An 11,136-nucleotide genomic window follows, 5' to 3' on the forward strand; every position below is an offset into this window, starting at 1 on the left:
AGTATTTGTTCAGGAAAAAAGAGTGTTATTTATCAATGACCTAGAATAGAATTTCCAGAAAATATTTTGTATACACTTGGACACTACATATACGATAAATGTGACACTTCAGTATAGTGGAAATGGCTTATTTTAATAAATTATATTGACACATTTGCATCTCAATATATTAATAGAAAGAATAGATTAGTCTTATACCTGTTATCATATAAAATATAAATTTTAAGTGAGCTGAAATATAAGTATAAAAGTAAAAAGTAGAAGGTAATATTTGAATGCCTTCAGATTGGGGCAGGTCTTTAAGATAAGAAACTCAAAAGCCATTAAAAAACAGCTTTAACTATATAAATGTTAATTATGGCAAAAGTCATAAGCAAAGTCAAAGATATATACCATGCTTGGGAAAAAGACTTGCATTATTCATGATAATATGTGCCCTAATTTTAAAAGAACTCCTACAAGTTGAGAAGAAGTGTGACAAGCAAGATTGTTTAGAGAGGACACAGAAAAAGCCAACTGATGTGAAAGAAGGCACAACCTGATAGAATCAAGAGTGTAGGCTGGAGGCAGTGGCTCACGCCTGTAATCCCAGCACTTTGTGATGCTGAGGTAGGTGGATCACCTGAGGTCAGGAGTTTGAGACCAGCCTGGCCGACATGGTGAAACCCCAACTCTACTACAAATAAAAATAGCTGGGCGTAGTGGTGGGCACCTGTAATCCCAACTACTCGGGAGGCTGGGGCAGAGTGCTTGAACCTGGGAGGCAGAGGTTGCAGTGAGCCAAGATCATGCCCCTGCGCTCCAGCCTGGGTGACACAGTGAGACTCATCTCAGAACAAAAGAACGTAACAAGAGTGTGATCAATTTTTCATCGCCGTCATGATAATTAGAAGGGTCTGATCACATCCAGAGTAGGTAAGATTGTGAAATGTAACAATCTTTTTGGAAAGTAATCTGGAAGTATGTATTAAAACAAAAAACACAGATTTTTACACAGCAATTCCACCTTGGGAAATCCACAGAAAGAAAGGAATCATTTCAAGTGAAATATATATGAGAGTGTTTATTATAAGATTATTTATAACACAAAAAATTAAAAGCAACTTACCTATTGTTAATGAAGTGATTAAACAAATTACAGCATATTTACATTATGGCATACTTTGCAGTTCTTTAAAAGAGTAAGTTTAAATACATGGATCTGAGAAGATGCCTGTGATAGATGCAGTGGGAAAAAAAGCAACCAACTTGCAGAATAAGGCATATTCTGCATATCCTTTTTTAATTTCTAGAGACAAGGTCTCCTCCTGTCCCCCAGGCTGGAGTGCTGTGGTGTGATCATAGCTCACTGCAGCCTCAAACTCCTGAGCTCAAGCCATCCTCCTGCTTCAGCCTCCCGAGTAGCAAGGACTACAGGTGTGTACCACCCCATTCAGCTAACTTTTGTACTTTTTTTTTTTGTAGAGACCAGGGTCTCCCTATGCTGCTCAGGCTGCCCTTGAACTCCTGGTCTCAAGCAATCCTCCCACTTCAGCCTCCCAAATTGCTGTGATTACAGACATGAGGCACTGCACCTGGTCTGTTTCCTTTAAAAAGAAAAAATAATGAAAGAAAAAAAATCCTATTGACTTAACAAAAGAGCATGAAATAAATGGACTGCTTAAAAGAAAAACAAAAGAGCAGAAGGATAAATACACATGCTTGGAAGTAATCTAAGCCTGGATTTTTGAAATAAACACCAATCAGCTAAATATTCGCTTCTTAAAATTTTGCTTGCTTTTGTCCTGGAAGAGGATAATTTTATAGAAAGTCTCTTTTTCCAGATTCTGGGGCTGTTTACCATTCAAACTAAATATAAAGGGTCATTTCACTAAGATTTTTACCAATGTTCACCTGCAGATACATGACATATGAAGGAGACACAGAGAACAGTTTCATAGCACCAGTGTGTTGACATTGGCTCATTCTTCGATTCATGCATTTATTTCATAAGCATTTAATGAGCTCTTCCAATGTGCTGCAGCATGAAGCTATGCCAGGTCCTAGAGATGGAGAGGAAAATAGGACCTGGCTCTCATGCTGCTCATTCTGGCACAGAGGGACAAGTACATAGGCACTTGTGTAATGAATGGCACTTGTGTAGGGTACAGCATGTGTATAATTCATGAACTAATGTCAATAAAACTATGTCCAGAGGGCCATAAATTCAGAATCCTAGAAGCAGTATCGCTAATTTTCCTAGATAATGCCAGACACACTTCGTGGTGTACCATTTTTACCAGCAATGAGTGAGAGCACAGAGGGAATCTTTTTAGTATCATTGAAGTAAGATAGATGCTGCTTTGTCAAGAGTATAAACATTCTTCTGGCAGAAAATGTTAAAATAGTCATAGATGTATTATTTTATAGTCAGGGTAATTGGTTGGAAGCAATGGTGATATATATTAGGAGGAAGAGTGACAGGTGACTTGTAGTCCCAATAAATTGCTGAAGGACCCTTGCTGTCTCTGCAGAAGACCTTGACATATGAAGGCCTTCCTTCCTGTCCTTTGTAGAGCAGAAGGGTAGTCTGCTTCTCAGTCTGTCAATCATTTGTGTCTTGAACACAGATTGAGCACAGTGTCTATAAGTGGTTTGTACATGCTGAAACAGAGTGTGCACTTTTTTCCCAGCAAATTGAAAGATAAAATATTTTACTGGTCTGATGGGTATCTTATTTCCATTTATTTTCTTTCCCCCAATTTTACTAATGCATTCTTTTACTGATTCTATCACTCAGGTAGGTGTAAAATACAGCCTTAGCTTGGGGGTTGGGAGTGGGACTGAGATGGAAAGAATCGATTTGGGATGGAAGGCACCAAAAAGTAGGGGGAAGATTGCATGGTACCAAATCTATTTCTTGTGTTCTCATTCTCCCTGATTTTTGTTGGCATTTAGCCTGCATTTGGGAGCTCTCTTTTCTTAGCTTTCATGAAATAGAACCTCCCAGCTCTCCACTGACTTCTTTTTTAAAGTTTCTTTTTAATTGACAAGTTAAAATTGTATATATTAATGGTGCACAACATGGTGTTTTACCCACGCACTTCTCTGTTCTTTGTCTACATGCGTCATGGGCTATTCTTCCTCTCGCCAGTCTAGAGCAAAGGAAACCTTAAAATAGATGTGATATTAACTATCAGTTTATGTAACTAAGTGCTTTTCTCTACATAAAAAATGTAGACTAAGGCCGGGCGCGGTGGCTCAAGCCTGTAATCCCAGCACTTTGGGAGGTCGAGGCGGGTGGATCACGAGGTCAAGAGATCGAGACCATCCTGGTCAACATGGTGAAACCCCGTCTCTACTAAAAATACAAAAAATTAGCTGGGCATGGTGGTGCGTGCCTGTAATCCCAGCTACTCAGGAGGCTGAGGCAGGAGAATTGCCTGAACCCAGGAGGCGGAGGTTGCGGTGAGCCGAGATCGCGCCATTGCACTCCAGCCTGGGTAACAAGAGTAAAACTCCGTCTCAAAAAAAAAAAAAAAAATGTAGACTAAAAATATATATTTGGAAAATATAAAAACACTAAATACTATTGCTGGGCAGGGTGGTTTACGTGGTTTAGGGGGCCGAGGCAGGCGGATCACCTGAGGTCAGGAGCTCGAGACCAGCCTGGCCAACATGGTGAAACCCCATCTCTACTAAAAATACAAAAATTAGCTGGGCGTGGTGGCCAGCGCCTGTAATCCCAGCTACTCGGGAGGCTGAGGCAGGAGAAGCACTTGAACCCGGGAGACAGAGGTTGCAGTGAGCTGAGGCTGCGCCACTGCACTCCAGCCTGGGCAATAGAGTGGGACTCTGTTTCAAAAACAGAAAAACAAAAGCCAAACAAAATCCCCATAGTATATTACAGATGTATGAAGCAGTAACTTAGTTCATATAATGCAATAACAGTATAGTAACTGCCTTAGTCCATTTTGTGCTGCTAAACAGGATACCTGAGACTGGGTAATTTATAGAGAAGAAAAATTATTGCTTTACATCCTGGAGGCTGGGAAGTCTAAGATTAAGGTGCTGGCATCTATTGTCTGGTGAGGGCCTTCTTGCTCCTCAGGTGGCAGAAGAGAGAAGGCCAAAAGGAACCAACTTCCTTGGTGGGGTCCTTTTAAAATGGCATTAATTCTTTCATAAAGGTGGATTAATCATGACCTCCCAGAAAGCTCCACCTCTCAATACTGTTGCCATAGGGATTGAGTTTCCAACCAATGAATTTTGGAGGACACATTCAGACCACAGCAGTAATCACAATACACAGTTTTTGAGGACTCCAAACCAAAAGACTCTTCCCTCCAACACAGACATTAGGTACTTACAAAGTCTTAAGATCTGTTGCATTAAAATGTGTTAGCCTTTTTACTTGGAGACAATTAACATCAATAATAGCAGAGATAAACAAACCAATGTTCTAGTAGAAATCATTCCGGGTTTGTTAAACAAAGACCACAACTTGCTTCGGATGGTCTCAGTTGTTTTCTTGGTAAAGCTTTGTAGCATGGCTCTTGGTTTTGATTTGGTTCATCCAACTCACAGACTTACATTTCACTTTCCAAGGTGGCCAGAGACAATTCCAATAATGATGAATATAAAGAGACTAATTGTCTTTTAGAAATCTTTCCAGGTGTGTTCACCAAAGACTGGATGTCCCGCTATCACTCACCTTAACACAGCCCCTCAAATTGATGCTAGTGACTTGGCTTTTTTTATCACACCATCATTTTGAAGCCGAGAAATCTTACTTTGTACTCTAACTCATCACTCTACTTCAATCTCAGTTCCTTTTTCTTTGTTTTTTGAGACAGTTTCACTCTGTCACCCATGCTGAAGTGCAGTGGCATGATCTTGACTCACTGCAACCTCCACCTCCTGGGTTCAGGCGATTCTCCCGTCTCAGCCTCCTGGGTAGCTGGGATTGTAGTCACCCACCATGATGCCTGGCTAATTTTTGCATTTTTGTAGAGATGGGGTTTCACCATGTTGATCAGGCTGGTGAACTCCTGGTCTGAGGTGATCCACCCATCTTGGCCTCCCAAAGTGCTGAGATTACAGGTGTGAGCCACCAAGCCTGGCCCAATCCCAGTTTCTAATCATAGGATCACACAATATCAGAATCGGAACAGAATTTTTAATTCAGCCAAGCATCTCACATCAATTCCCTTTCTCTATGGTTTTGTACCCTCCCTTGTCCTAACCAACTTGCTCTGTTTGAAGGTCAGTGACTGTGGGGGTCACTGCTCTAACCAATGGGGAGTTTATGGCGTGTGGTGTTTGGTGACTTCTTCTGATATATATTTATTAACACTTCACACTGGGCAGGTGTTTAGTCAGCTTTGTGGAATTCTAACTTGCTGATATGGTTTGGATGTTTGTTCTCTCCACATCTCATGTTGAAATGTGATTCCAGTATTGGAGGAGGGACCAGGTGGGACATGTTTGGATCATAGCGTGGATGTCTCATGAATGGTTAATGCCATCTCCTTGGTGATAAGTGAGTTCTTGCTCAGTTAGTTCACATGAGATCTCATTGTTTAAAAGTCTGGGACCTCCCTTTTCTCACCCTCTCTTCTTCCACTCTGGCCATGTGAAATGCCTTTTCCCCCTCCCCCTTAGCCTTCTGCCATGATTGTGAGCTTCCTGAGGTCCTCACCAGGAGCAGATGCTGGAACCATGCTTGTACAGCCTGCAGAACTGTGAACCTCCCTTCTTTATAAATTACCCAGCCTCAGGTATTTCTTTATGGCAATGCAAATAGCCTAATACAATTCCAATCCCCTTGGTACCACAACTAGATATCACAAGAAAAGAAAACTTCAGACCAATATTTCTTATGAATATACATGCAAAAGTCTTCAATAAAAATACTATCACATTGAATCTAGCAACATAAAAAGGGACTATACACCATGACCAAATATGATTTATTTCAAAATACAAGGTTGGTTCAGTACACAGAAAAATCAGTGTGATACACTTTATTAATAAAATAAGGACAGAAAAAGAATGAAGCTCTGATATATGCTAAAACATGGATGAACCTTGTCTTAGCCCATTTATGTTGCTATGAAGGAATACCTGAGGCTCAGTAATTTCTAAAGAAAACAGGTTTATTTGGCTTGTGGGTCTGCAGGCTGTACATAAGAAGCATAGTGCCAGCATCTGCATCTGCTGAGGGCCTCATGAAGCCCACACCCATGGTGGAAGGGGAAAAGGAGGAGGCATCACATGGTAAGAGAGGGGAGGGAGGTGTTAGACTCTTTTTAACAACTAGAGCTCATAAGAACTGAATGGGAACTCAGTGAATTTCATGAGACTAACACCAACCCATTTATGAGGGATCTGCCTCCTGACTCAAACATTGCCCACGTGGCCTCACCTCCAACATTGGGAATCAAATTTCAAGATGATAGTTGGAGTGGACAAACATTCAAACTGTTATCAAACCTTGAAAATGTTATGCCAAGGGAAAGAAACTAGACACACAAAAAAGGCCACATATATGTTTCTTTCATATAAGATGTACAGAATAGGTAATCCTATAAAGACAGAAAGTAGATTTGTGCTTGCTAAGGGCTGGAGGAAGGAGGGATTGGGGAGTGACTGCAAATGGGGACAGAGTTTCTTTCTGGGGTGATGAAAGTATCCTGAAATGGTGCTATTATTGCATCTTGTGACTATACTAAAACTGCTAACTCGCTGGGCACAGTGGCTCACGTCTGTAATCCTAGCACTTTGGGAGGCCAAGGTGGGCAGATCATGAGGTCAGGAGATTGAGACCATCCTGGCTAACACGGTGAAACCCTGTCTCTACTAAAAAATACAAAATAATAATAATAATAATAATAATTAACCAGGCATGGTGGCACACACCTGTAGTCCCAGCTACTCGGGAGGCTGAGGCAGGAGAATTGCTTGAATCTGGGAGATCCGGGAGGTGGAGGTTGCAGTGGGCCACGATTGCACCACCCCACTCCAGCTTGGGTGACAGAGTGAGTCTCTGCCTCAAAAAACAAACAAACAAACAAACAAATCCTCCTGAACTGTATATTTTAAAATGATGAGTTTTATGGCCAGTGGATTATACTTCAATAAAAAAGAACTAGCTAAGAAAATATTCCTATAGTGCATAGCAGAATGTTTAAGGCAAGTAGAAAGTAAAATAAATATGAGGTAATTGATGGATGACAGGAACTGTTGGAAATCTCTTTGTAGATCACAAATACAGCCATCATTTGTTAAATAATAGGCGAGAAATGAGCTTCAAGGAGCTTAGTCCATGTAATCTCCAGAAAATTGTGTCCCAGGAGTTGCTTTTGGTAAAGACTAAATTCTTCACGTCTAGCGCTCCCTCCTAAGCATTGTATTAATTTTACTTTCAGCATCAGTATGACAACCTGCTCCACTGTGGCTGCCTTGGGAATGATGCCGCTCTGCATCTATCTCTACACTTGGTCCTGGAGTCTTCAGCAGAATCTCACCATTCCTTACCAGAACATAGGTCTGTATGGGCCTGTGAAATGGAGGACGAACAGTAATAGTGATGACACTAATAATAGCTGTTGTTAATTACATAACTATGCAGGGATTTTTTTGTAGTACCTGGCTTAATCCCTTAAAGAACACTACAGTATAGATTCTGTTACCAGTTCAGTCTCCTAGGTCTTCAGGCTTCAAGAGGTTTAGTAACTTGATCAAGATTATGCAGCTGGTGACCAGGCACAGTGACTCACGCCTGTAATCCCAGCACTTTGGGAGGACGAGGCAGGCGGATCATGAGGTCAGGAGATCAAGACCATCCTGGCCAACATGGTGAAACTCCATCTCTACTAAAAAAAAAAAAAAAATTATCTGGGTGTGGCAGTGCACACCTGTAGTCCCAGCTCCTCGGGAGGCTGAGGCAGGAGAATTACTTGAACCTGGGAGGCAGAGGCTGCAGTGAGCTTAGATCATACCACTGCACTCCGGCCTGGGTGGCAGATCTCCAGACTCGTCTCAAAAAAAAAAAAAAAAGAAAGAAAGAAAAACATTATGCAGCTGGTAAGCACAGAACTGGAGTTCTAACCCAGGAATTTGACTACAAAGTGCAAACTTTTCACCCCTACAAGATTGCATTTTTGAAAAAAAAGTCAGATGATTTATTTTGAAAAAAACAAAAATCAAACCCTTATATAATTAGACTGTGAAGCAATTTGACTATGCTTCAAGGTTTAACTTGATCTAATGGCTCTAATTAGACCTTCCTGTGACTTATCTTTCACCTTGCCTGCGAAACTTGACTTTTTCTTGTAGGTTGAACATAAATAATTCTTACTTCTTCTTCTTCTTATTATTATTATTTTGAGATGTAGTCTTGCTCTGCCGCCCAGGCTGGAGTGCAATGGCGCAATCTTGGTTCACTGCAACCTCTGCCTCCAGGGTTCAAGTGATTCTCCTGCCTCAGCCTCCTGAGTAGTTGGGATTACAGGTGCCTGCCACCACACTCAGCTAATTTTTGTATTTTTAGTAGAAACGGGGCTTCACCATTTTGGCCAGGCTGGTCCTGAACTCCTGACCTCATGATCCTCCTGCCTCAGCCTCCCAAAGTGCTGGGATTACAGGTGTGAGCCACCACACCTGGCCCATTCTTACTGATTATTAAAACTCATCCACATGTCACAATCATACTCATGTCTCTTTCACGATCTCCTGTCCTGAGTATTACCTCTCATTAAAGTCTGCCCTTGTCTTAAAGATCTCTGTGGGTTCACCAGGCTTAGAAGAGAAATGTGGTGAAATGATCTGCCTTTTCTAGTCTGGTCAGTTTTTGGAGAAGTGATAGACACTATGATTTTAAGACTCTCAGTGTCAAGCGCCTTGAGGGCTTACAACCCATGGCCCATAGTTCAAAACTATGAATGAAACCACTTCCTCACAACAGTTGGAGTCCATTGAATTTGTAAAATTTGAGAGAAACCTTAATTTAGAAACCATGATTTTATGTGCAACTTTTTTCTGATCAGTAAGTTAATGTATTCTGCTTTGATAATATGTTCTGAAAGGCACTCACAAACAATTAAGACTCAAAATGTTATGAGAAGCTTATATAACTTTGGAGCCGATATTGTAGGCATTTGTCCAGATCTGGAAAGTGGCATGGGAAAATGCCCATTTAAAGCTGTCATCTAATTGAAATAGAAGTTGTCGAGAAGGACTGTGTAGTCAGGATGAGAGGGAAAACCCTTTGACGAATTATTCTTCTCTTTAGGAATTACCCTTGGGTGCCTGACCGTCCCTGTGGCCTTCGGTGTCTATGTGAATTACAGGTGGCCAAAACAATCCAAAATCATTCTCAAGGTGAGCAACTCCATGGCCACTGTTGGCACATCCTCAGACTCAGGGCCCTGAAAGTCAGAAGTGAGCAGTGGCTGGGACAAATGAGATTTTCCAGTACAGCCCCACACCCAGAAATTCTCCTTACACGTCCTGCGGTTTTGGATCCAGAGATCATATTTCTTCCACCCTGTAAGCCTTGCTCTGCCACTTCCATAGGCCTGTACCCTGAGGCTTTTGGCACCCTAGAAAATAAGTAACTATTGATTTAATGTCAGAAAAACTAAAGTCTGTGTGAAAACACAAGATCCCAGGCCCATCCATGCACAAGGCTTCACACAGGTGCTCTTCACACAGGTGCTCACCTTCACACAGTTGCTCTTGCTTCACACAGGCAGAAGCAGTTCAAGTGAGCGTGAAATAGAGACCCGTGTTTAGGAATATGGCTGGTTTCTTGGAAGAGTAGGAGGAAGGGCTGTCTTGCAGAAGCATTCCTGGGGGCACTGCCAAAGCTGTAGTTTATACACATGAGCAAGGCTGCTGACCACATGAATAAGACCGTTTAAATACAATCATCCAGAAAGCACTGAGGAGTCTAGCTATGGGATGATCGTGACTAGAACTTTCTACCTCCTCTTGTCTTCCCAATCTTGCCCTTTGTCTGTTGGAGAAACAAGCAAATGTCTTTGCTAAACGGCTTTTAAAAATAATTCAAGAGGTCAGGTGCAGTAGCTCATAGCTGTAATCCCAGAACTTTGGGAGGCTGAGGTGAGAGGATTGCTTGAGGTCAGGAGGTTGAGGCTGCAGTGAGCCGTGATCGTGCCATTGCACTCAAGCCTGGGTCACAGAGTGAGACCCCATCTCTAAAAAACAAAACCAAACAAATGTAAAGAGGAGGCATTCTTAACAGTGATGTCAATCTTCTAGGGTGCTTTCCACTTTTTTTTCAGATTATGTATCACTTTAGCAGATATAAGGAAATATGTGTGGCTTTCATGAAGATTTGAAAAATGTTTTAGTTATATTTTACATTTACAATGAAAAATTTGGGGTTATTTGGAGTTTCAGGTAATAAATCTCAGTTAATTTTGTTTTGTGGTTTATGGTTTGGCTTAGTTTAAGCTTTTGCCGGTTGGCTCTACCTCACAGAACATTGCCACTCCATATGCTTGTGCCAATGGACACTGTTTTCCCAGTTAGGCATAAGGCTGAATAACTCCTGCATTCCTTCAGTGTGTTGGAGGATGAGAGGAGCAGACAAATCAGCTGGGCACAGAGAGCTGGAGGATGGCTTACTATAGTACATTTGTATCGCATATGGATGACTTTAACATCCATAGTGCACCAAGGGTGCACTCATGGAATAAAGTCCCATCTTTTCCACATTTATTTTTAAAAATTAGTTAATTAATTAATTTTTTGAATAGGGCCTTGCTCTGTCACTTAGGCTGGAGTGCAATGGCATAATCACTGCAACCTTGAACTCCTGGGCTCAAATGATGCTCCCATCTCAAGCTCTCAGGTAGCTAGCACTACAGGCATGCACCATTTTGCCCTGAGAATAAAAAGACATTTTTTTTTTTTTTTTTTAGAGACAGGGTCTTGCTATGCTGCCTAGGCTAGTTTGCAACTCCTCGCCTCAAGGGATCCTCCTGCCTTGGCCTCCCAAAGTATCAGGATCCCAGGCATGAGCCACTGTGCCTGGCCCCTTTTCCACATTTATTATTGTTATTTCAGTAGGAGAAAATTTCCAGTGTAGTAGTTATGATTTTGTTTACAAAACAAGAGGAGGGAAAT

At 41.5% G+C, this 11,136-nt stretch overlaps 1 protein-coding gene across 1 annotated transcript in view; it reads left to right on the plus strand.

The window, feature by feature from the left end:
- SLC10A6 (solute carrier family 10 member 6) overlaps positions 1 to 11,136 on the plus strand; it is a 28,200-nt gene that overhangs the window by 8,910 nt on the left and 8,154 nt on the right. The window contains exons 2-3 of the mRNA XM_032239687.1: positions 7,410 to 7,528; positions 9,275 to 9,363. Of these exons, the coding sequence (XP_032095578.1) occupies positions 7,410 to 7,528; positions 9,275 to 9,363 (208 nt within the window). The remainder of the gene's footprint in view (positions 1 to 7,409; positions 7,529 to 9,274; positions 9,364 to 11,136) is intronic.

The sequence above is a fragment of the Sapajus apella genome, unplaced genomic scaffold (assembly GCF_009761245.1).
Source record: "Sapajus apella isolate SASKATOON/1434 unplaced genomic scaffold, GSC_monkey_1.0 scaffold45, whole genome shotgun sequence".
Taxonomy (NCBI): domain Eukaryota; kingdom Metazoa; phylum Chordata; class Mammalia; order Primates; family Cebidae; genus Sapajus; species Sapajus apella.